This window comes from Lissotriton helveticus, chromosome 10, assembly GCF_964261635.1.
Source record: "Lissotriton helveticus chromosome 10, aLisHel1.1, whole genome shotgun sequence".
Classification (NCBI taxonomy): Eukaryota; Metazoa; Chordata; class Amphibia; order Caudata; family Salamandridae; genus Lissotriton; species Lissotriton helveticus.
Genome location: NC_136071.1, coordinates 1099603072 through 1099630689, shown reverse-complemented (window position 1 = coordinate 1099630689; position 27618 = coordinate 1099603072). Strand labels below are relative to the sequence as shown.

General features: G+C 46.0%; 1 protein-coding gene across 1 annotated transcript in view; it reads left to right on the top strand.

Moving 5' to 3' along the window:
• Nucleotides 1-27618, top strand: part of LOC144784801 (uncharacterized) — a 137507-nt gene that overhangs the window by 76073 nt on the left and 33816 nt on the right. The window contains exons 4-6 of the mRNA XM_078663843.1: nt 5812-5955; nt 20290-20418; nt 21287-21544. Of these exons, the coding sequence (XP_078519969.1) occupies nt 5812-5955; nt 20290-20418; nt 21287-21544 (531 nt within the window). The remainder of the gene's footprint in view (nt 1-5811; nt 5956-20289; nt 20419-21286; nt 21545-27618) is intronic.

Below are 27618 nucleotides of genomic sequence, written 5' to 3'. Positions count from 1 at the left end.
CATGGCCGTGGCGCCCTGCCGAGCGCCGACAATAAACTGTGCAAATAAGCAAGGCCAGCGGAGCCCACCCGCGGCCTGCGTACAGCGCTTCCCCCGCCGCGTGTGTGAAGTGCGGCGGAGGGGTGAACAAAACTGCACCGAAGAGCGCCCGCAGCGTGTGGAGAGCTGCAGGGCGCCGATTAATTAAAGCGGAGCCCACCCGCTGTAGCAGGAACAGTCTCTATGGGTCATCGTGGCTGCTTGCAAGTACCCCCAAGCCAGCGAGAGCCTACCTCGCTGCACCCGGTCCGAGCCCGCACTAACTTTCCCCGCCGGCCGCGCAGTGTGAGAACAGTGAAACTGCGGCGGCCGGGTGAGGGAGCCTCACGGTAAACGAGCCTGCAGCGTGAGGAAAGCTGCGGGGCTCTGAGTAGTGAAAGCGGAGCCCACCCGCGATTACACTGTGCCGACTTGTTTTGCACCACCACCAAGAGGGGAATAGAATACAAACCCTCACCCCCGCAGCGTGTGAACTGCTGAAGGCTGCTGCGGTGGGGGTGAGGAAAACAAAAAGGAGAGAGAACAGCGAGTGGCTCCCAGACACATGCCAGCCACCCCCTACGAGGCCGATCAGGGTGACTCCTCCCCCGCAGCCCGTGAACACTTTTGCCTGCTGCGAGGGGCAGGGACCAGGGAAAAGTGACTGCCAACAGTGCCCTTCACCTCACAGAAATGCTTTCCCCCCGGGTGCCATTGCAAAGGAAATGCCTGTGCCGGCCCGCCTCCTGAAAATTAAGTAATAAGAAAAAAAAGACCTACCTGTCGTCCACGCAGCCCAGCACTGGCAGCTCAGCTCCATCTGCAACAAAATCCGAACGAAGCCCCAGAGCAACACACAAATACGCAGACTACCAACAGGATCTATGCAGCACTGCCATCTAGTGGCACTTTTGAGCAACTGCACCCCACAATAAAGAAACGTACCACAGAACGAGTATGGACTAAAGCAGCATTCAGGGACAATCAGGCAGAGACAGTCCCAGGTTACTGTGACCCACTAAAAGAAAAGAAAAACAAGCATTGCACAAACCCACAATGGGTCAACAGCAGCAAGGGGCAACAGACTGAGTAACGCCCCGAGGAACCAAGCAGCAAGTAAATGCGCAACGCAACCACAACTAGAATCTACTACCACGCAGCAAGTAAGTGCGCAACCACGCAGAAGACACCCACACACACCAGCAAAGGGTCTGCAGATGCCACTTCCAGCGCGACGTGGGAAAGAGGCACGAACGCCTCACTAAGCATCCAAGCACTGACAGAACGTCTGGAGGAAACGACTGCCAAGCACTGGGAGAACGTCCAGGGAAACGACTGCCGAGAGCAAACGACGGAGAGAGCAGCGACGCCTTGTGGCCACAGGTGTTCACCGCAGCATCAACCACTCCCGCCAACGGTCCAAAGCAGCAAGTCCCTGACAACAGCCAAAACAGCAAGTACCCAACGACTCGCAACAAGCATCCAAGAATTCCACACCGGCACGACAGGACTGCGCAGCACTGCGCCGGAACGTGCCAGGAATCAAGAGCGCCAAAGTGACGCCACACAGCAACACGCCAATGCCACGGGACAGCACACAAAGGTCCCCAACAGAGACAGCCATGTCTCGCAGCAACCGGAGCGCCATCGTCAGCACGCATGGCAGCATGCACCAGAGTTGCACCAGGAGCGGTGACGTAACCCTCCTCCGCGCAGACAAAGCGCGCCAACGCCAAAACACTGTGACGGTGAATAGCGACCACAAAGAAAATAGCACAGCATGACAACTCATGCCCAAGATGAAAACCGACCACCCAGTCTGGTCACCAAGGAAAGGAAAGCAACAACAGAGAAGATACGACGCCAGGTCTAGTCACCAAGCCAAGTGAAGACAGTGTCCTACCACATGGACAAGACCACGGAGACGACATGTAGAGGGCCCGCTACATGGAGAATCCTGGTTAGCATGAGAAAGCAAGAAAGAAGACCGGACCGCGTCGAGGAAGAGAACGAAGAGGAAGAACGGAGTAACACAACATCACTCCACAGAGGAGGAGAACCACAGCACACAGGAACATCGGTGCTGTCCAAGGAGCATCGCAACATCCGTGTGGATCCCAGTAATCCCTACAACCTGCATTCGAGGAGACCAACCACTGAAGAACTGCATGGGTGCCCCGTGAACCTGAAGCTTACCGAAGCAGAGCATACCCGAGCACTAGACAATCCACCCTTGTGGACTACACAAGACTCGACTGTGGCCATGTCCGAAGTTCGGCAGCGACCCGTACAGCCCACGCGATCAAGTGGCGGTCCAGGGGACAAGGGCCTCGGCCGCATATCCTGTGAGAGAGGAATCCGGATGGGAGAGGTGCAGCAGCGGCAGCTCCACGACAGGCAACAGGAAGCATGAAGGCCCCAGGTAATCACCTGGCACCGAGAAACGGTCTGTTGAAGACACTGAACCCATGTCCTAACGGCAAGACCATCCTGGCGGATGACATCAACACCCCCGAGGACATCATGAGAGACTTGGCGGTGAGTCCGTTGGCAGTTCGGCAGCGACGCCTTTGCGCGGCTCATGCGAAGCCCGCACGGTCCACCCGGTCCCATCGTGTCCGGCAAGAGGGTCCTCCCAGCGTCTCTGGTGAGAGAAGAGTCCAAGCAGGAGAGGCCAGTCTTCAAGGCTCCCGTGAGAGAGGAGTCTGGCAAGGAAGGCAAGTCGGAAGTTTACTTGGCCGGACGGAGATGTGAAGGCATCAAGATCAGCAAATCCAAATAAAGACCCCTCGTGACATAGTCGTCTCCTACAACCAACAAGCGTTGTCATCCACTGGACTTGGAACACCTGCGAAACCCCTCAAGGGTCACACCCATTCTGCTCCCAATGCTCCAAGTGGTGAACACTGTATATAAGCGTCAACACAGCAAGACACGGATGATCTGAAGTACACCGCCGAGGTGAAGCTCATCTGACTGACTTTGTAGTTTTGGAACTTTCAACATTCTCCCAGCTGATCGCCTGAAGAAGATCTGTTGGAGCTATCAAATGTTATTGTTCTGTTTTTCTTGCAGGTCGGACATTCGCTTTTCCTTTCATTAAAGTATGGGAGGAATGTAGTGTCCTGCTAGGACACAGTCTAGTTGTTCTGTGTGTAACCCTACACTAAACACCCACCCACCACAGACGTCACTGGGTCAGGTGACGCTGGTAATAAAAGAGCCAGAGCGCATGTGCTCGTGGCCAGATCTGCGATCCCCTAACTGGTGTCCGTGTGTCATGATTCCTTACACCATGTGGGCCTAGGGCCCAACACCACATCATGGACCCCACCAGACATCCTACGAATGTGGGTGCAGTCAACCACTGCAGGTGCCTGGAAGGGATCTCTCGCTTTTTGTTAAAGTGCAAGTGGGCTGCTTTGTACACAGAGAAACATGGAGAGGCTTTGAAGCAGCCGCTAGTATTTCACTGATCCCAGGGCAGGGCATGTTTGTGGCTGCCCTGGGGGCACTGCATTTATCATAATAGGGCGCACTGTCCCTGTCTGCCCCCCTGTGCATCTGTTTAAAGGTGGGCTGTGGCTGAAGCAGGGAAAGTGCGCCTTATTTGTGATACGCTACTGGTCACATCCTTCTTCTTGGACCTTTCCCAACACAATGAGGATTTATTTTATTCTGACTCGCCTACAAGCACGTTTCAGAAGTATTTATGTTGCGTTGCATCTTAATGCAGTGTAGCATTTGCATGCTGCTTCACACCCTGCCACAGCCTAAAGCAATTTACGGATACTCAAGTAAGTGGCAACTCCGTCTCTTGAGCACGGTAGGTATCGTGTGGGTTTATGGGGTAGTCTATGTGAAAAATGTGTGAAATCTGAGGTTTGGAGGTGTGTACAATTGTATTGCACCTGGCTTCTTGCAGGGCCAGTGCTTAATTTGTAAAAAAAAAAAACAACATAAGTGCCAGGATTCTCGCCTGGAGGCCACTGCAGCTTGCACCATGCATTGCCCCTGCCAGCGCTGTCAATGATAGTAACAACCCAACAACTAACCTTCACACTCCTACAAGTGAGACAATTCAGACTATGCTGGGCTCCAAAAGCTATAGGAGTGGCTTGGGTGGCAGGTAATAATCATTTTTTATATACATTGAATTAACTGTTGTGGTAATTTCTAAATTAGCCAGACACTGCCACCTTGTGGCAGACAGTCACAAGCGCCGGTGTAGACAATTAAGTGTCTGTGCCAAGCACCAGAAATCACCAGCTCAAATTAAGCACTGGTTGCAGCTCGTATGCCTGAAGGTGATGCATTTTTTTATTATTACCATTCACCCCATGACTGTAACTTTATTATTGCATCAAGGTATTACCAATGGATTGAACACCCAGCTCAAAACTGTGCATACATGAAAGGAAAAGCAATAGGAATCCAACAGACACTAGTGACATTTATAAATGAGCTACGCCTCAAAACAGTACACTTTTTGGCAGCCTTTCCTATCCAAGGTGCGTGGTTTTCTTCACTCCCACTTTGTTGTTGTGATGGTCTAACATATTAAAGCACCAGGCACTTTATTTTGTTTTACACTCCTCAGAGAAGGCAATTACTTCGACCATTACTATTAGCAGAGAAAATTAGGAATCACGAGACAGTGTTGGCTTATTTGTTTTCCCTAGACAGTACTCATATTATATATGCAGTTTTAAATGACGTTTTAACTATACTTAGGATACGTAGCAAATAATAAACATGCATCATGTTCATTTTCTTTTTTTAATGAAATAATATGTATTTATTTATGACTTATATATGCAAATGGAAGTAAATGAACTACCTTTTGCACACTTTTATGGCTCAAATAGAGCCGAATAAAGTATTTTTGACGATGATGATGATAAAATGAGCACCTATTGAATGCAGTAGGTTAAAGGAGGTGCGTCCAGTAACATTCTGTAATGAGCCATATATTTCACCTCATGCTCCATGCCATCTTTAAGGGTTGTATGACGTTAAAACGCATACTTTTACAACGCATACCTTTACAACGCATTTTTTACAACCCAACATCCATTACAACGCATTCCATTACAACGCATGCCATTTCAACGAATTTTTAAAAACTACCTTTACAACACATTCCATTACAACGCATACTACCTTTACAACGCATACCATTACAACGCATAACATTACATTGCATGTATGGTAAGTATTGGATAGTGTAGGGGTAAAAATTACTATTCGAACTCCAGTGGGTGCAACAGTAGGGTAAGTGTTGGATAGTGTAGGGGTAAAAATTACTATTCTAACTCCAGGGTGCAACAGTAGGGTAAGTGTTGGATAGTGTAGGGGTACAAATTACTATTCTAACTCCAGGGGGTGCACCAGTAGGGTAAGTGTTGGATGGTAATGGTATGCGTTGTAATGGTATGCGTTGTAAGGACTGCCTTGTAATGACATGTGTTGTAGTGGTATGCGTTGTAGTGTCATGCGTTGTAATGGTTGTGTTGTAAAGGCATGCAATGTAATGGATGTTGCGTTGTAAAAGTTTCTTTGTAATGGTAGTGCGTTGTAAAAGTTGCGTTGTAAAGGTTGTTTCCCTCTTTAAGTAAACTTTAAGGTAACTGCATCATTGTGCTGCATTTTTATGTTGTTTGTGCCAACTTTTCCAAGATATACCTGCTGCATTGGTTTCAATTGTACTTAGAATATTGCTTATCATAAACATCATCAACAAGAGCATATCTTTCCGTCAGTGACTGCCATCTCACTCTTGTTCTCTACCAGCTCATGAAGCTAAACCAGGACTGGGATCAGATTTACCGCAGCTCCACCACTGGTTTGCAGCAGACGGTGGCTTGTCTCCAGCAGGAAGTGGTAGCTCTCAAACAGCACGTTGAGCGACTTGCTATGAAGCTGGACCATGAACAGGTGTGTACAAGAAGCAACTTAGTTACAGATATACATCCTTCCAAAGTATTTTGGGGCATAATAGCAAGAACCTCGTTGAAATTATCGCCGTTTTAGCGACAGGAAACTGCCGCTAAAACGGCGATAATGGGCTTGCTAATATGCATTATAGAATTCCAATAGAAGCCCAGGTTAGATGTGCAGGACATCTAACCTGGGCTTCTATTGGAATTCTATAACGCGTATTAGCAAGACCATTATCGCCGTTTTAGCGGCAGTTTCCTGCTGCTAAAATGGCGATAATTTCAACGAGGTTCTTGCTAATATGCCCCTTTGTTTCCATTTTTAGGTCTCGCTTGAAAGCATGCGTCTCCAAGACATATTGCTGCCAATTGTTCCAAATGAACATAGCGGTGGCTATGGCTCCACCCAGAGGAGAATGACTCTCCAGACTCATGCTATTGGCTGTTTGGTGTATCATTTCACCTTCCAGGAGGTGCTTCCATTGCAATGCATGAGCAACTATTTTGCATATGAAAAGCACACTGTTTGTCTTCTATATGCATTCAGCAATGTTTTTTCTACTTTATTCCAGCACTGACAAAGCCAGTAGGGCAGGCGTAAATGCAGTAAAGAGTATCTGTGCATTCAACACATGTAAACAACATTTGTGGATATCTTTCTTTACGCACATTGACACATTAAAGCTATACCTATTGGCTTTACCAATGCTTGTTATGAAACAACTAGTAAATCTAGTGCAGTTGTATTTATTCAGAACTCCTTTTCAAGGCCATGGTCATCAACATTAAGATGCCTTTAGGCATGAAGCCGCCGCAGCTCAACACAAATGACCATAGTATGATGAGGAAGCCGCCCAGCTTTCTGTTTTTACTGATTTTTACACATAAATACAGATGATAAACATTTGTTTCCCTGCATGCATTTGTTTTAAAATGGAAACATTAAACAATGTGATCTTCTTTTGAGTGTGTATCCATATTGCCAAGAAGCATTGGCAAAGCCAATAGGTCTCACCTTTGAGAAAATTGGCTGTGCAATTGCCTTTAGTTTCTGCTGTATAGCATGGGCATTGCCGACTTTGTCAATAATTTGTTGTCATGCTGTAAAGCAGGTGGCTGCTGTGCAGCATAGCTTAAAACATGAATTTTAAAAAAGACAATAAGGCATGCAACACTAATGCACTTAAACATTTTTTTTAGAAAGCACATTTGCCTTGGCTACATTATAGCACTTTTTAAGATTAGTTTTGGCCACACTGCATAGCATCTGCACTGCTGTGTAGCATGCCCACAAATCATTGCCAAAGCCAATAGCTCTCATAGGCGAGATTGATTGGCTTTACCAATGCTTGTTATTTAAAAATTGGGGCAGGACTAGGAGTTTCACAATAATTGCACATTTTCTTGTCCACGCCCAAACTGAATATCCCTTCCAGGAAAGGACTCAGTTTGCAGATTCTCTCCATCATGAATTGATAGAGAGATGCAAATTCCCTGGTTATCTGATGGAATTCCAGGTTTTGGTGATTGCGAGACACATGGTTGCATTCTACATCTACTAAAACAAATATTTACATCTCTTGAAAATATCTTGGGGCTTATTTACAAGCCCTTGCACTACTTTTGCGTCATTTTTAACATGGGAAAAGTGACTTACGGGTGGCGCAAGGGGCTTGTAAATAAACCCCCTTGTTTTCAAGAGATGTGAGGAAGAGCTGTATAGCGCCTCTTACACAGGTATCTGTTCTCTATGGTAACACCTGTGAGAAGCTTAGAAGTCAATTAGGGGTAGCCGCTGCTACTCCTGGCTTGTCCTTTGCTACCCCTGCCACGTGCTTTATTACTCCTGCTGCAGGAAGCATGGCAGTAGCAGGAACTAGAAGTGAATGCTGTGAGGACATCGAGGCCAAAATGTGAGTGCTGACACTTCCACTACTCCTGGGTGAATTGATACTATTGGCGAGGGTGATAACTTCAGTGCATGTGGGGTGGGCGGGGCTCTGAGCACAAGCACTGTTTCAAAGTCCCGCCCATCTCTCACCTCTGATCTAACTGGCATCAATGCAATTGGTTTATTAAAACCTGGGAGAGAAGGTACAGACACAGCTGCTTATAGGCCACTATCGATGTTATCCACGGATTATAAAATCCTGAGTCGAACATTGGCGTCCCGCCTCTTGCAGCATATGACTGGATTAATACACGCGGACCAGGCTGGGTTTATCCCAACTAGGAACACAGCTACAAACGTGCGGAGGTTGCTGAGGATTCTGTGGGAAGATCATCAGGGCTCGTCAATGCACACGATACTGTCAGTAGACATAGAGAAGGCCTTGGATAGTTTGGAATGCCCGTATTTATACAAGACGCTGGGGCGTCTTGGACTAGGTGATGCATTTGTAGGCTGGACTAGGCTACTATATATCTCCGCAGTGGCCTGGGTGCGAATGGGAGCGTTGGTCTCACCCCAATACAGAGTGTCTCGTGGGATAAGACAGGGCTGCCCACTATCTCCACTATTGTTTGCACTGGCGAAAGAACCTTTGGCAGCGAAAGCTAGAATGGGGCGGAGCTATGAGGGTCTGTGGTTTAGAGGAGATCAGCAGTACATTTCGCTCTACGCAGATGACTTATTGATGTTTCTGGCAGATACGGGGGGAGCTTTAGTGGGAGCTGCAGACTTGTTATCGGAGTTTGGTGACATCTCAGGGCTGCGGGTGAATTGGAGCAAGACGTGCCTGTTCCCGGTGAACCCTGACAGAGTATTACCTGTGATATCTCGGGATGTACGCTGGGAGCCGACATGCTTGACATACCTTGGGGTCCGTATTTACCATGAGGTTGGCAACATGCTGGAGGGAAACATAGGGAGATGTGTGAGAGCTCTGCAGGGCAGCATGGCATTCTGGTAGACGCTTCCACTATCTGTGATGGGACGGATAGCTTTGTTAAAAATGGTGGCGCTACCTAGGCTGCTGTACTTCTTTCGAACATTACCCATTTGGATCCCGGGCTCGGTGTTCAAATTATTGAAATCTATGATTGTGGGGTTTCTCTGAGGATCTGGCAGGCGGAGGGTGGCCCAAGCAACACTAGTGAGACCAAAGGCTGAAGGTGGCCTAGCGGTTCCTGATTTCGAGCTTTATTATCTAGCAGCTCAACTTCAGGTCCTGACACAAGCAATCACAGTGGAATTTAGAGGCCCTGATCACCTGAGAGGTAAAGGGAGCCCAAGACACATACTGGCATTTATAGTCCTGCAGCTTAACCTTAGAGATCTCTTGCTCGAAGAAAAATCGTTGAGACTGTGTTGGAATCGTAGCCAGCGTAGAGCCGGTGTATTACATCCCTATGCACCCGAAATCCCATTGGGGATGGGAACAGCGCGGCCACATGGTGGAGACTGGAAACCTTTGATGGAGTGGGAACAAGCAGGGATGCAGGTACTGTGAGACTTATACGAGGAAGGTGAGTTGCTGTCCTATCAGGTGCTGCAGGAGAGATATGATCTCCCTGGGGGAGGATTTTTGATATACGCTGCTCTTACATCTGCAATTCGGAAACATTGGAGGAAAGGATCAGTGGAGCCCAAGGTGACGATGGCATGTCAGTATGTAGTGATGGTGGCAGGGACCTTTAAAGCAGTTACGTGCCTTTATTCAAGGATGCTACATGAGGGCCTAACACCACTGGATACCCTACGACAAAAATGGGAGGTAGGCATTGGGAAGCCCATACCGGAGACCGCATGGGAACATGTGCAGGGCTTGGAAAAGTACTAGGAACGCACAATTCCAGCTGATGCACTTCTGTATACTGCACAGGGCATACCTAACACCAGGTAGGATCAGGAAATACTTCCAGGCTGAAGACGCGGCATGCCCTCGCTGCGCAAGGGAAGGGGTAGAGTTGGAACACATGCTCTGGAAATGTCCAAAGATAGGGATTATTGGGACGAAGTGGGAAACCTATTGAATGTAATCACCGAGCGACACTTAGAGATTGACATGGCTACATGCTTACTACACTGGTTCCCCCACACTTCTAAAAGAAAGGTGACAAGTAAATTTGTGGATATGGGATTAATATTAGCGAAAAGGGAAATCACGATGCACTGGAAGTCAAAGGAAGGTCCCATTAGTAAGAGATGGAGAGCTGAGTTGAGTAAATAGGCTAGTAGCGAGAGTACTATCAGATTCCAGCAGGCGCGACGCTCAAATAATGAGAAAGCATTGGAATCGGCGGCAGCATGGGAAACAATGGTGCAGTCTTTGTTTGATCAGCAAGTGGAGGTGGGATAATTGAAGAGTGATATTACAACTAGAGAACCCTTACTTGGCTATCACAGGTACACTTGGAAAGCAGCTAGATCACAAAATGTGTGTTATATTTGTTGTGCTTGATGTGATACACACCAGTGGAGAGGGAGGGGGGTGGGTTTTCGGTTGGGATTAGAAATAGTTTAGTAAGTAGGTTGAGGTACAGGCTGAAGAATGTATTTGGAGTTTCGGCAGATCACTATGCCGCAATTGTATGCTACAATAATTGATTACTCTTATGCAGATGTAACCAAAAGTTTTGGAACACGACTTGAAATAGTATGGCAGGGACCTGTATTGTATTTTGCACTTTGTCATCATGCAACTAATAAAATACGTTAAAAAAAATAAAATAATCAATGCAAATGGTCCCTATGGGGGAAGTGTGGCCCTTGATTTCCACGGCAATAGTTACAAAGAACCTTTTTCTACAAGTAAGGTTTATTATGCGATTTGTGCATTTATTTTCATTTGAACACGTAATCCTGTTCTAAAGCCAGGACTAGGATTTACAATTCACGGTATCGATATTAGGACAAGGTGCTCCTATTTAGTGGTGGCGCAGTGAAAGTGATGAAATGACTAAATGGTGCACGAGTGCTATACATAATAACAATATATACATGTGACTGATAGGGACATTATGATGTAACAAGCAACACTTCAGTTAAGTGTCGAAATCAATTATTTACAACAGTGTCTCGCAAGTGAGTTGCATGCGCTCGCACATGTACTCACTGGCTCGACCCTAAAAAAGACCGTAATCCAGAAGTTGTGCATACAATGCTTATGGTTTCAGGACAGTGTTTCGTTTTACTATATAATACTACTTACCACACTCAAATCCTAGACACTAGTGTGAGTGTAAGTCCCCATACACATAAATGTGGAATTATACGAGTTTCAACTTCATTTTTATGCCAGACTAAAAAGTACCTATGGAGAGGCACCAATAAACTGAAACACAAATAAATATGGATAAATACCAAGACATTGAAAAAGTACAGATAAATAAACACTGACTGGTGACAAAATGCCATTAAACTAAGTGCACTAATTACATACCTTTTGTCAGCAGAAAATTTATATGATTGTGTCTCGATGAAGAAGCTAAGAAAACAAGCACTGGCAAAGCCAATAGGTCTCATCTATGTGACCTGCTCCTGTAAGTGATTTGTTGGGCTGATTGTGTGCACACCCTCTCCTTTTGTTTTTGTTTTAAAAACAGGACCAAGATAGGTACAAGCAGGTTGAGGTCAATGATGGGGGTAATATATGATCTGCTTTGTGCATGGGTCCAGACACAGCCGCATTCATGAAAGAACGTGTGGGTGGAGATTTACATCCCCATCTGAGCATACTTTTAGACGTTTTTTCTATTTAGAAACTCTTCAGAAACACGATGCCAGGTGCAGGCTTCACGCCTTCTTCAGGGGGTGTCATGTGACATATACCATAGGCAGCCTCGGTCCGTGCAGGTAACATCAGTGGGTTGCTTGGGGGGGTGGAATTCGAGGGACGATGCAGAAGGAAAATTTATTATTTATTTCATATTCCCTCAGCATCGTCCCTCGAAATCCCCCCCACGTGGCCCGACCGATTTTACCTGCACGGACCGCGGCTGACCATAGGGTCCTACTTTCCTGTGCGGAAAATTACATATTGTAGAAATTCAAACAAGCAGAATGGAAGGTCCTATCCAAAAGTACACAGTTTTCTCCATGCAGAACGCCCTTCGCTTATACCTCCACCAAATGCAGGACGACCCACTCCCTTTTCTCTCCTAGAAATAGAGTTTCTCCAGCCTTAGGCTGTGGAATTTTCCAACCATTTCCAGGGTGGTAAAGGGTCGGTTTGGAGTTTGAGAATGCCCACAAATGTACATGTTGGTGGGTGTTCTCAAAATTCCAAGGCATAGGAACAACCTTCTGCCTCCTTGAGTGGGATTTACTACTGTGGATTTCTTTGCACTTGAAATCTGCAGTAGTATGCTACAAGGAGTCATTTTGTGACTTCCTGACATGCGTAGATAAAGGTATTTTCAGCTGTAAACAAATGATTACAGCCAGAAATAAGTTTGTGAACAGGGCCCTCTATGGACAAGTTGTCTGTCTTCTAGTAGGACCAGTCTGATCAGATGATGGAATCAGCCAGGGAAGCACACCATCTGTCAATGAACATGCAGCAACTGGGTCTAACAGGCTGGCACTGAAGGTTGAGCATGAGTTTCTAAATTGTGTTATGCGTGAGATAGAGGTGTATGCATTAAGAAAGCTTCTTTCACCTTAAGCTTAATGCTATGAATAACAGTTCAATCTCTTGTTGGGATGAGAATGTTCTCTAAATAGTGTACAGCCATATTCCCCTTTCCAGGGTGCCCGCCTGCGAGAGTCTGGTGTCCTGATTGTTATTTATTTTGGTCCCACCCTCACACTAGACTGTGTCCAGAGGCCCAGGCTTGTCCCTTGACATGAGTGTGATCCTGGACCTGTCCGGTGACATGGAGGAGCGCACCAAGCAAGCCCTAATTTTAATGGCAATGCACTACTGTCCCTGTCGTTGGTTTAGCATGTAGAGCGGTGGTGGCAGAGTACCGTGCTTTGTGAATCCACACCTGTGACCAGACCTTTTTATCTGTGTCACTGAAGTGGAAGCGGACTCACCGATGTGACCAGAGCTGTGTCGAGGCAGACTATCCTGCCGCAACCAAGAACTGTGTCCAAAGCAGATTGTGCCACAGCAACCTAGAACTGTGCCCAAGGTGGACGCTTCTGCCGTATTTGAAGAGTCCGCCCATGGTTGCCATCATGACTCTTTGATCCTCAACCCAATAGTGGACTAATTGCTGCCCCTCACCGGAAGACCCAGAAGTGGGACTGACTCCTGCTGTGATAGTCTGCTGATAACCAGTGCCAGCATCCATCGTCAAGGATGCTGGGCGGCAACCCCACTGCTGTATTCTACTATAGCCCATCTGAATGATGAAGTGAGCCGACAGCTAGCGCATCTCCTCCGACAAGCAGGAGGTTAGAGAGACATGTAGCAGGACCCCGACAGCTGCCAAAAGAGAAAACTGAAACATGTGTTGTGATAGGAGTACACCAAACTGGGATAATCTCCTCCTGAGTCTTGATACGTGCCGCATAGACACTCTAAATCCTAGGGGAACCTGCCTAGACTTTTGAAGGGGGACACCCGGTAAAGGGGATGGGGTCCGCAGAATCCAGGGTGAAGTAACCCAAGCATCAGTGTGTTTTCATTATATCTGCTATAAGTTACTCTATAGTATTACATTTAAGGTGTATACATTAAAGTACTTTACTTTTCTAAAGTAAAGTGCTGGGTCAGACAATCAGTTATTGCATTGCTAAGATCTGAGTTTCTGCACCCCTAGACTACCTCCCTGAGAAGGCTGTGACTGCTCGCCACTACTACCACTGAGAGTCAAGTGATGAAGAAGCTGTACTTGGCTCAGTTTGCAGAGCCACAGAAGGACAGACCCAGATGCAAATGACCTAAGCTTAAGTGTGAGGCTCAATAGCCCTTGCTTGCCCTGTCACCCACCAGCCCCCCAATGGCGTCTGTCACCTCTATTATTCCAAAGTTTCTGAAATTACTGACTGAGAAGAGGTGGTGTGGTACGGTAACATTAGTTGCTAGAATTATATTTGGCAGTGTAATCAGAGGTTGACACAAGGAATTAAACCATCTCCGTTAAGTATCCCACATTAAACCTGGATCTTAGTGCTTCGAAGCCGCTTTCTGGAAGGATACATACGCTATACAAATTGCATAAAACAACATCCAAAAATGCTTTGCCCACATTAAAATATATGCCTCTTTGTTTATTTATGTATAAGTGTGTGCACTCCATTAAAATAAGATCAATACAAATGAACTGCCCTTGTTGGAACATGTATGATATTTTGACTGTGGAACGGATGAGCCCTTTTCAGTAGCTCTGACTTGGCAATGCATCAGTCTGCAGTAACTGCTGTCACTAATTATTTAAAAATGCATACAAGAGTTGGCGCAACACAAAGAAGTATTAATGTCCTGGGTGTTTAGTTTATCATTCCACCTCTTATGGAGTGCTTGAGAGATTATTTTACATTTCGAAGGTACACTGAATCATTTGACAAAATTCTTTGTCTCATGCGTGTACAGTACACAGAAAACATTTGTATTTTTGCTTTTTTCAAACTGCAGCATTCTTTGTTTGATGTTTTAGTCAGTACTCGTGTGCATGTTTTTCCCTGTGTGACATACCCATTGATCTTTCAACCTACCTTTTTTTGATTTTGCATGCATGTAAATTTCAAGTTGTTTATCGCTATATTGACTGTCCCATCGTTTTCTCCAAGTTTGTTGTTAACTCTTGTCTACCTCTATGTTTTCTTGTTAAAAAATTAAAGGGGCATATTACCGAGGAGTGCGTTGGAAACGCACAACGCACATTCCCGTATCGCCGGCTATCGCTGGATTTCATCGCCTTTTTAGCGCGCAATTATCAATGCGCATCAGGCAGGCGAATAGAAATCCGGCGATAGTCGGCGATATGGCAAATTAGCGCATGAAAATAAACGTTGTTTTCACGCGCTAATGTGGGCCTTGATAATATGGGGCGGTGGATTCAGCTTTATGATCCACACCCCCATGTAATCAATGCCTAACGCCTGGTCATTGCAGGCATTGGGAGACCTGCGATAAATGAGTTTATCGCAGGTCTTTTCCTCCCATCCCCTTCCTTGGTAATAGGGTGTTCCCACCTCCAACCACATTTATCATGTGGTTGGACGTGGGAACGCCCACTTTGCATGTCATTAGCGATGTTTATCGCCGACATGCAAAGTGGGCTTGGGGCAGGCTTTAAAATGCCCTTGTGAATAGGGCTCTGGCAGTATCGCCGCTTTCTCGGCACAATTCGCCGAGAAAGCGGCGATACTTGCCCTTGGTAATATGCCCCAAAGTTTTGCCAAACCGCCCAAAAATCTGACTTTAACGGGCTAACACAAGCTATACACAGGCACAAATGCTATATCCATGTGCTAACACATGAATGCTAGTCCTATTGGCTATGCCAATGTGTGTTTTTACAGCTCCTTTTCTCTGACGAATGTGTATATGTGAAGCAAAAGACATTTGCACATTGCAACCAATTACATATTCTGACGACTTGAAAACTCAGATCTTACACCCCTGGCAAAGACTGCCAATGGTGTTTAAATCGTAACTCACTTTGAAGCCCCCCTAACTTCTCCAGGGCATTGTTGCCCCGTGTTACCGCGACCCTCAACCGCCTGCAGCCAATCCCCAGCACTCTCTTACACAGACCCTCCCAGACGCTGAGACAGGCACACATATTAGTCAAGGATAAACACTAATTTTCACCCACAAGCAGCCACTCTGGGTTTTGCACGCAGAGCTCCTGCTGTATTTTACCGGGGGCTCGTAGGAAATGCCGGTCAGATTTCATGTGCGGCAGTCAAGGACGTTGACGGAGCTGGGGTAAATCTTTGGGCGGAGTACCTGCACGGAAGCAGCGGACTCTACTACTGTTGTGGGTGTACTGCTGGTGAATACCGCACCAGTGACCTACCAGATATGATCATAGGGGCAGATTTACGAGCCCCATGCGCCACATTTACGCCACCGTTGTGTCACTTCTATGACGTAGTGGTGGCGTAAACCATGCGCCACTTTACGCCTTATTTATAACATGACGTCTCTAGGCAGCTGCGTCACATTGTAAAGCCCTGCGCCACATGAAAACTGCGTTAGGTTTTTATGTGGGCGTTCCGGCACAGGGTGGGCGTTCCGTCGTAGGAACGCCTCATGAAAGTAACGCAGTGAAATCTCCAAGATTTCACGGAGTCACTTTTACTTCCATGCTATGTCAAAACCCTGCACCTGCTTGAAGCAGGCGGAAGGAGTGATGCAGCATGTTGGACATAGGGCGCCCCTGAGCATTGCTGGAGCCGCGTCGTGCTTGCAACACGACTCCAGCAATGTGCCGCCCTTACGCCACAGGATGCAGCACGCATCGCCCTATCCTTGCGCCACGGTGCGCAGCATTTTAAATGTGACGCATTCGTGGTGGCGCAGGGAGGGAATTGCATGTCGCATCTTTTCTGGCGCATCCCTGCTGATTTGCAGAGATGTGCCAGAACTCGTAAATCTTCCCCCTAGAGTTTATACTTTACTGCTCCTTTCTCACCCTCCACAGCGCCTCTTACTGCCAGCTTCAACAGCAAGAGGAGAGGGGTCTGGTTGGCCTCCTGAGTAAAGACTGGCTTCCTCATGGCAGCCGCATACAAGGGAAGTACTGTGTCGCCCCTCTCCGTATAACCTCTGTGTTGCAGCCACCAACCTCAAACATGAATGGGCTGGTAATGTAAACCAACGGAGGGTTATTGGTGTTCTCCTAGTTTGAGGGGCGCAGTGAGAGGTAGCAACATACTGATTCGATTACAATACCATTCGGTGCAGCTCTTTTAAGGTTCCCCGGCCCATGTGCAAGTAGCCGGTCTAGTCCAGTCCAGGTTTTTCTTTGCATTCTGAGTCATATGGCGTAACAGCTAGAGCGGCTGACTTTGAAGCTTGGGAAACAGTTTAGAGTCTCGGCGGGAGGTTCCAAATCCTGTGATTCTGGGCAAATCACTTAAGCTCCCCGTTCCTAAAAAACACCTGTTCACAGATGAGCTTGGAGCAGCGAGTGAAAATACGAGCGTGCATGTTAAATGCTCTTTCACAAACAAAAATGTAGTTTCTGTACCAGATCCTAAAATGGAAGCAGTGGAGGGATAGTGTAATTGGTCTATGCTCTTGTGGAGGGCTAAACACGGGAAGGGCATGACAAATGCATGCCATGCACATATGGGGATCAAGTATATGAGAGCGATGATTGAGACAGCAAATGGGAAGCCTATGAGTGGACTGAAGCCCACAAAGTATACACAACATGTCTCTTCGAGACATTGCATGAACGGTCTAGCTGAGACCTAAAAACATGGGTGGGGGCCGGCCCCAACCAACCCCCCCCCACCCCCACCCCCCCTCCCGGGGAGAGGGGGCCCGGCCGAGCGCTTTGCCAGGGCCGGTTTCGGTTCCCAGTCCGGCCCTAACTGACGGCCGGATTGATCAAGATTTGACGCAACGCAGCAAGACAACTTGCTGCGCTGCGTCAAATGGAGAGGGCAAGAATGCTCCATATGTGCTAACATATGGTGCATTCCTGCTCTTTCTCTGCACTAGGGCACTTGTTCACCTTCTCCAAACTGACAGCTTCCTGCACAAAAACAATCCTTAGATGCCTTTTCCTCTTTCTAATTATGCCCCGTAATGCAGCACACTTAGAAAGAGAAAGAAATTAGGAGAAATAAAGATATTTCACCTTGTTTCGCCTAACCTGGTGAGGCGTAGCATTTTGTCACATTCCCAGGTTTACAAGTACTAGTAAGTCTGGGAATGCACCAAAATACATGGGTGGGTGCGTGGGAACACTGATTCTCAACCCACATAATGCCTTCCGGCATAGAGTAACACAAGGCACGACTGGTATGCCCAGACATGGGCCCCGTGCTCACTATGCCATCGGATTCGACCCAGCCTGGCTGATGAGAGGGTGATACCTTGAAACCAGTTCCAGAATGCTTGTGTCTGCTCAAGGTAGGACCTGGCTTGGCTGTTCAAGCTGGACTGTTCCCATGGGGAGCAGGGTCAGGACTCATTTGCATATGGCTGGGTCCAAACTGGAATCGCATGGCGAGCAAAAAAAAAACCAATGGATTTAACCAGATCTGAGACTGGAGGTGAATGTTGGATTGTTCAGCATTCCATCCATCACCTGTTCTTTTTGCAATTCCTGGCGAAGAGTAACACAAGGCAGTGACTTGTGCTGCTATGCGTTACTCTCAGAATTACTATGCCACAGAGAGCCATGCAGGGTGAATCTGTGTGCTATAGTAAATCTAACTTGAGACTTGCGCTGCACTTGCGTCACCTTGCGTGCAACGCATGCTCTTGATAAATCTGGCCCTGAATATTTATAAAAACTGTAATAATTATTGGTTACAATAGACAAATGTTTATATTTTTAGTTTGCACTTCTTCACCCCAAAAAGTAACTGCCCCCAGCCCTTCTTGGGTAAGCCTCCAACCTCCATACATTCAGTGAGTACTCTCTCTTTCCCCATCCTTTATATTTCTAAAACTATTACTGACCTCTGTATTTATTGTATGCTTTAGGGGCCGTGACTATTATGCCGGTTTAATGGAGTTCCCAACAACATCATCCGCCTCTATTGTTCAAATAAAATGCACTGTTTTGTACATGATTTTCAAATAAGCAGGACAGTTCCTTTGTACATTTGCTCCCAGTTGCCTAAATTCAGCAATCCTTTGTCTCAGCATTCACAGGCTCTGTTCTGTAGTTTAAGTATTTCAGATAACATATTTTCTTTCACCAAACATGTAGAAATTAACAAAGATGTTTCTAGGTTTGTCTTGTTTTGGAATGAGCCTGTAAGGGTCTGTAGGCACTCGTGGAATTTCAGCTCCCAGGTCAATCTCATCATCATTCTTTAAAATGTACATCTTGATTATATTTAAATATATAAATCTTTAAATATTGCTCCATCTCTGATATCTCTGGTATACTTAGAATGTGCAGATTATTCCTAGATGCCCTATTTTCCAGGTTTTCCATCCGATCCTGAAACTCATTTGTGCTGGTGTATTGTTGTATTGCACATATGATATTATTGACAATTCTGTCCTGCATTGATGCTAAATCTGTTTCAAGCAATGCAGCCCTATCAAATAATGAATCTGCCATAGTTGCAAGTCTTTTTTTAGTTTAAGTGTGGGATGTTTTGTAGCATGGAACTAGCCATGATGGGCATTAAGGCATTATACAAAGTACATAGGGGCTTATTTATAAGAAACTGTCGCATTGGCATAGATGCGTCAGTTTCCCTGTGCCTACGTGCAACACCCTTGCGCCACTATTGATGTTCCATATTTACAATATGGTGCACCATGTTACAAGGATTGATAGATGTGTCGAATGTCGAATTCTTACGCATCTGTCGGTGCAATAGTCACGCATTGCTGGAGTCGTGTCGCAAGCACGATGCAACTCCAGCAGTGCCTGTGAGGCCTAGTCTTAATACACTGCGTCACTCCTTACGCCTGATCTGTGCAGGCATAGGGTTTTGTGGCAGTGGCATCCTGAAAGTGGCGCAGTGAAAACTTGTATATTTCACTGCGTCCCTTCTACCAGGCTTTCCATGTGGGAACGCCCACCCTTCATACATTATACCTGATGCAGGTATAATGTGGCGCAGGGCTTTACAAGGTGATGCATCTCCCTAGAAGTCCCATGGTGTAAATAGGCCGCAATGTGGCGCATGTTTACTGTGCATCAGAAAAAGTGACGCAACGGTGGCCCAAAAGTGTCGCAAGGAGATTGTAAATCTGCCCTAGAGTATTTCCAATGTGTGGAGATTCAAGGTTTATGGGTCAGCTATTTACTAATCTTTGTTGTAGCTTGATATGGCATTATTTTTCAGATCAGTAAGCCCATCTCCATTAGTGTTGGCTCTAGGCTTGAGAAAACTCATTTGTACATGGTTCAGCACAGTTCTTAAATGCGCCCTGTGTCATTATTTATATGGTAAAGGAGATTATTCTGAAAAATAATAATTTGGGATACTGACCCATTAAGATTGTTAGGCTAATTAAAATTTCAACCATAACTTAGTACTGTCTCTTCTACCAAGGCTGACTACTTACAGAGAATGTACTGGAGCTACTTAAGGAAGAATGTACCCGAAGGCATAACACGGGCAGTCAGTGTCCTTGTCCGAGTCCCATCATCCAGTACCTTTGAAGGACCAATATGATAGCCATATTAGACTTCAGTATATGAGATATACACATCAATTTAGAATGACTAATGCATATTGTGTTCTGAATATTGATTTGTTAACCTGGGATCTCTTCTTCAATAGAACAAGAGAGAGTACTATGAACAAACCCTTCTTCAGGAGCTGAAGAAAAACCAGCACTTGCAAGAATACATCCGACATGTGGAGGGGAAACTGCACCAGACTAACAACAGCGAAAGGAGAAATCCAGCCGTAAGCCATCTTGAAAACTTTAATTTTTTTAACAATAATATTGCTCTTACAAGCAATATTGTGTAGTCAAACTATTCTATCATTGAGCCAATGGAGCCCATGCCAAACTTTAAATGCCTATTTAACCAATTGTTTTGTTCTCATTCACATATGCCAAAGCACCCTAATCCTGAGCATCAGTGTTTCTCATCATCTACATTTTGGGATTCCTACATTCCTCCCAAATCACGCATTCATGAACAGCCCACTTCTTTCTTTCAGTTTTATCTGGTTGCAACATTATTCCAGACTGTGGAACCAAAGCTATTGCAGCCCAAGGCACCCCAACTTCCTGTACATAAACAAACCTCCCTACTTGCAGACACCCTTGCACTTTGGTGCAAGGGTGCCTGCGTTGGTGCTAAGTTCTGAAACGTAGTGCCATCGCAGGGGGAAAACCAAGGCTACACCATGTCCTTGTGCATATGGTGCTCCCTTTCTTTTTCGAAGTGGCGGAGAGAGGCGTTAAGCCACGAAGGCTAACGCCTCTCTCCGCCACTTCCTTGTGAATATCCCCCTCAGTGTCAAATCCATTGGTTTCTGTGGGATGGCTGACATGGGCTATGTATGACCTTTAACATTCAATGTAACAAAATAAGATTTGAATCATAATCCCACAGTGTTCTATCGTGATCCATGAAGTCTCTTCCAGGACTTATTGAAGAGTTTGGGAGTGGATTATCGACTAGTAACCTCTGATACTTGAAAAAGACTGCCTACCTTGAAATTAGCTTTTCACTGAGACTATTTCTGCAAGAATTCTGAACAATGCATAAACTGCACTTGGTGCCTGGCACTCACTGTTGGGTACTTTTTTCTGCTTCCTCAGACCACTGAACTACTCAGAAGACCAAACGATTCGGAGGAAGTTACACCCACCCAGCTGGTTCCTCAAAGAATCACTTACACCGAGAGTCCAGTGCCCCTCTGGGACCCATCAGACCAGACAGCTAGAGGCAGTGAGAACCCCAAGCACAAACTCTCCAAAGTTACTACTCAACACAGCAAATCTCGTTCCACGGAGATCAAAGGCACAGGGAAAGAAGTGACGGAACTCAAGGAACAGCTTCAAGCCATGAAGTGCCAGGTAACTATTGCTGTGCTTTGTGCAGCATTCCACCTGTATGGTGTTCTCAGAAATGTTGCCATCTGTTCCCTACGCGGCAAAAACTTTCCCGGCACAGATTCTGGCATCGATTTTTCCCCAAGACTGTAGTGCTCAATCCACACTTTAACCTTCAATTTTCAGAATGCAAGGAGCAAGTGACCTCTTATTTGTTGACTGTGAGGTTTCCCACAAGCAAACAGTCCAACTCACACAATTAGATTACCCTTTCATACCTTTCAGGTCCTACTGTGATTTTGGAGTTACCTGGCCATTCTCCACCTTCCTGTTTTTGCTATGTTCCAAGCAGTCAACTTACTTTACATAAAGTATTTGAACGAGTGCCTACCTAGATTGAAGGAGGAGTTGAGTGACTTACAATTAACTTGTTACTGTAGAAGGAGCATCTCAAACATGTTTTGCTTTACGAAGAACTGTTTTAAATTTGGGGTCCAATTGGTATTATGGTAAAGAATCAAGGCTTGACTGGAACAAAGCTGGACACTTGCAAATGTGAACTTGCTATATTACAGCATCACAGCCTGCTTTAGAGGCCTACCCCAGTTCTTGCCCTGGCCCGAGATTTGCAGCCTGATTCATCAATCTCCCGTTTTGCGAGCCCCTAATAGCGATTCATAACGAATCGCTATTAAGGACTTGCAAAACGGGATTCATGTAGGAATTGCTAAATAAATAGCGATTCCTACACATTCCTTATTTGCGAGTAGCAAATTGCTAATCGCAAATAAGGAATAGCTCCCCATTCATTCCTATGGGCCAAATGGCCCATAGGAATGAATGCGGAGTATTCCTTATTTGCGATTAGCAATTAGCTACTCGCAAATAAGATAGCGATTTAAAGGGTGCCAGGGGTGTCCAAAGGACACCCTGTAGCACCCCTTAAATGCAAATTGAAACAGGTGTTGCGCACACACATGTCCAAAGGACATGTGTGTGTGCAACATGCAACTTAGAAAAATGCTTTTAAAAGCATTTTTCTAAGTTTTTGCTATTTACCGAGAGGTCTGACCTCTCGGTAAATAGCGGCCCAAAATTGCATTTTCGCAATTTTAAAATGCTTCATGAATTGCATTTAAGGAATCTCAAATAGAGATTCCTTAAATTCAATTCTTCGCAAATGTGCGAATTCTTAAATAGCGAATTTTGCATTTGGGATGATGAATCCCAAATGCAAAAATTGCACTCGCAAAAGGCAAGATTCTGAGAATCTTGCCCTTTGCGAGTGCAATTTAGCTTGATGAATCAGGCGGATAGTCTTGAACCACAGACTGAAGGGTTTTAATACTATTAGAGCACTCCACACACTGTGGGTAGAATGCCCTACATTAAAAAGGGAGAAAACAGGAAGACAAACATTAGATTGTTGGATCAGAAGGTCAATCCCAACAATTAATGGCCATGACCCACTTGATTTTTCTCAATTGAGCACGCAACATTCCAGTGTTTCTATGCACATTGTTATACATTTCACAATTACACATTGCACTTTTTTTTTTACAATATGAGGCAAAGGGAGAAATGGTCGTTTTGACCAGAACCACACAATCTTTTGTTCAGGTATCTAGAAACTAGATTAGAATTAAGGTCCTTTTAGAGAAGACGTTTATGACTAGCCTCTCTTCTGGACATCTTATTAAAATATTTTTAAGAACTATTGCTTTGTAAACACTTTGGGCCTAACTCATAACGTGTTTGTGCCGACAGCTGTCTCCAAATTCATGCTTGTTGTTAAAGGGTTTACTACTGTGGGAAAGTGTAGAGTAGCTTAACTTCCTGTGGGAAAAATGTTTTCTAAGTGGAGGACAAAGGAAACGAGCATTGGTAACGTCAATAAGTCTCACCTTTGAGACCTGTTTATTGGCTTTGCCAATGCCTTTATGTGATGCTGTACAGCATCGGCAGGACGCTATGTATTGTAGATGCATGCATGTATGGTGATGCACATGGATCATTAAGCATGTGCATGTCTATAAAATGATGTGGGCGCCTTTATTTTACTTACCAATCCGATCGGTAAATAAAAAAAATAAAAAAGATGTAGCACACAAGAGCTTTTTTTAACCCCTTCCGTGCGGGGCTGTTTCCCCCGCTGTGCTGGGGGGGCGCGTACAGCACCCCGGTGCTCTTGACGAGGTCAGCTCGTCATGAGCTACGGCGCTCCGGTGCTCATGACGAGCTGAGCTCGTCATGGCCACACCCGTTCCAATGGAACGCTCAGCACTGCAGGGGAATCAGCCCAGCATGCGAGCGTTCCACGGAATGGGCGCGGTCGTCATGAGCACCGGAGCGCCGTTGCTCATGACGAGCTGACCTCGTCATGAGCATTCAAGGGGTTAAGGTAGAGGGGCCATCAGCAATTTGCTGCATTGACCCCCCTCCCCTCCAAACAAAACCCCCCAAAAAAACATCGGGCAGGGGTGAGGTGTAATGGAGGAGTGGGTGGGGCAAACGCAATAGGGAGTGGGTGTGGGGAGGGAAGAGCAACAAAAGAGGGAAAGCATTGCGGGGAAGAAGCACACTAGCGAGAGAGCAACGCCAAGTGCAAGAGAGGGGGAAGTTTGGCAGGGGGAGAAGCACACAAGAGAGTGGCGGTGGGTGACATTTCAAAGTGGTGGGGCGCTAAGTAATTTGCATACAGCACCGTAGCGAGCGAGCGCAGCGAGCGAGCCGGAACCCCAAAAGGGGGGTTTGGGGGAATTACCCCCCCCAAGAAAATTTTGAAAAAAAAGAAGAAAAATCGTGCATTTTCAAGCAAATTTGAGAAAGCAGGAAGGTTAATAAAGCAATTGTGAAAGTGCAGTTATTTCATTAATAGATGGCATAACATAGGTAGCTGCTTATTCACTATAACCACAGAGCTTCTTACATTCCGTCCTATTACGCTCAGGTGCTGAATTCAGACTATAAGACTTTCATGAAAATCTCAGCTCTAAGAGTAGAAGAAGTTGCACAGCAGTTGGGAAACAGCCTTCACAAAGCATTAGGAAAATGAGAGGCAATTACTTGAAAGCAAACTGAAAGCAATGCATCAAGTAGTAACTTAAAGCAATGCATCCAGCAAAACAGTGCATGCAGTCAACCATACAAAAGTAAACTAAAGCTAGTGTGAACCTGTGAACCTTCACTTTGAAAGCAGGGTGCTAGTCAACAGGCCATTCACATACATTTAAACTGAAGAAGAGTACACCTCAGCATGCAGGCACCAACATAAAAGCACCAAGCAAGTCAAACAGTTTAATGAAAGAAAACTGAAAGCAATACATCCAGCAAACTAGACAGTGACTCAAAAAGTAAACTGAAGCAAGTGCACACTGAAAGGAATGCGCAGTCATAAATCAGACATTCACATAAAAGCAACTTACCAAGACACCCAATCAATTACATGCGAAAAACTTGAGCCAATGCACCCAGAAAACCAGACCAGCACACCAAAGCATCCCACCCCTGATTGGATGGCAGCTGTGCTCTTAGGGTCACCCCTCAGTTTTTTGGCAGGGTTGAGCACCCCCCAGTTTTATGCCCTCTGCGTCTGAAGGGGAGACAGGCAAAAGGGGTCATAATGGGACATCTGGCACAGCTACTTTGTAATCGAGGTCACCCACCCAGCTCAAGACTGAGTTACAGGCTGATCTTAAATCTTTAAACAACCACAAGGGTCTCCAGCTAGTTGGTTCTTGAGCCAAAAGAGTCCTCAGCTCACTGGGAGTCTTTACATCGCGCCTGAGATGACATGACAATGTCCCTTAATCCGGAGCAACTGTGGGGACTGGTCTGGGTCTGGATCTGACTTGGTACGAGCAGGATACAAAAAGTAACAGGTAGGTGGTAACCCACTTCAAGTGAAGGAGCTGTAAGGAACCTAAGCGCACTGGTGTTGATACCACTAACAGGGCAGCTCTGGCTTTCTCAGGGTGGGTGTCAGCTGTGTGATGAAACCAGCATGTGAAGCAGTTACCTCAAACAAACTAAAACCAATGCACTCATCAAGACAAGGAGTTACATGAAATCAAATAGAAAACCACCATCAAGCCAGGTAGTCACCTAAAGGCAAATTGAAGTGACTGCACACTTTGGGAAGTGCACTTCACCAGCCTGCCTATTACACTAAAGGAAAATAAAAGCAATGCTTCCAGTAAACAAGACAACATAAATTGAAAATGTTTCCCCGCAGGACCAACAGTCACAAAAAGTAAAGAAACAGAACGAAGTCAGAGGCACTCCAGGAATCCAGGTAGTCACACAAAATCATAACTGATTGAGCAAACTGTGTACTGAAAACTATTGCAAATAAGACAATTGTATCAGAATAAACTAGTCACAGGGAAACAAACGCATGCACCCATCAAGCCGTGCATCACAAGTCAGCAAATGGAATCGAATTAAACCAGCAATACTTGGTGTCACTCAAAAGCAAGTATAAAGTGCACTTCAGCAAGCAGGTCAGCCACATTAACAGGAAACTTTCGAGGATACACCCCAAAAAGTCATAGAATCAGTTGCAAAAAAAACAAGTGCACTCCAGCAACATAGGAAGTCGAATGATGAACACCACTGTACATAACAGCACTGTACATAACGCACACATTACACAGAGACTAGCAATCATAGGTGTGTAAAACAGTGTATAGGACATGTTATATAAGACAAACGACAACAAGGGGTGAATTCACATGTCATCCATATTGATAGGCAGTATAGTTAAAGAGTACTTGGTCTGAAGAAGCACAAACTCTGAATTTAAAATGTAACACAATGGATTGATGCTCTCTTTAATAACAAGAACTGATTTGTACCCAAGTGAACCCTTTTCCCAACATTGGAATAATGACAGTCTTGGGGAAAAATCCATACACACTAATCTATACCTTGAAGTCTGCACGCAGTTCTTTGATGATGACAGTTAATAGTTCACTGAAAACTACAACTAACAAAAGGAAGTCTCTGACAAAAGCAGTAACCCACTGACCGGTTTACATTACATTCACTGTTATATGCATGGTACATGTTCTTCGCAGCAAGCATATTAACCCTCTGCTCTGCACTACCTTACCATGAATTAAAACTTTGACGAGTCAAAACGTCTATTAGACAAAACTCCGATCTCGCCTGGAAGAAAATTAATCACCGGAGTTTTTTTTGACATTTTAATTGCTGTCTGGACATTGCTAGACATTGCTAGAGCGCGGCAGCAGGTGAATTTACGCACAATGTAAACAAGCAAACACCAAACAGGCGCCCCCGTTCTAAATCAGCACCCGGTGCGGTGGTACCGGTCGCCCCACCCTAGAGCAGGCCCTGTGCATTATATAACGCAACATTATAGGGCCCCTTCTCTATCATCACCATCAATGTGATCAATCAGGTCATTTGTAGAGCGCACTACTCACCCGTAGGGTCTCAAGGCGCTGGGAGGGGGGGGGGGTGCCGCTACTGCTCGAACAGCCAGGTCTTGAGCTTCTTCCTGAAGGAGAGGTGGTCTTGGGTCAGGCGCAGATTGGTCGGAAGTGAGTTCCAGGTCTTGGCGGCCAGGTAGGAGAAGGATCTTCCTCCTGTTGTCGCTCTTCGGATGCGGGGGACGGCGGCGAGGGCGTGGTTGGTTGATCTGAGGAGGCGCTTGGGAGTGTAGAAGCTGATCCGGTTGTTGAGGTAGCTCGGGCCTTGGTCGTGTAGGGCTTTGTGCGCGTGGGTGAGGAGCCGGAAGGTGATTCTCTTGTTGACCGGGAGCCAGTGCAGATCTCTCAGGTGTCCGGTGATGTGGCTGCGTCGGGGGATGTCGAGGATGAGTCTCGCCGAGGCGTTCTGGATCCGCTGGAGTCTCTTCTGGAGCTTGGCGGTGGTTCCGGCGTAGAGGGCGTTGCCGTAGTCCAGTCTGCTGGTGACGAGGGCTTGGGTGACCGTCTTCCTGGTCTCGGTGGGGATCCACCGGAAGATCTTACGTAGCATGCGCAGGATGTTGAAGCATGACGAGGAGACGGCGTTGACTTGTCTGGTCATGGAGAGGGAGGAGTCCAGGATGAAGCCCAGGTTGCGTGCGT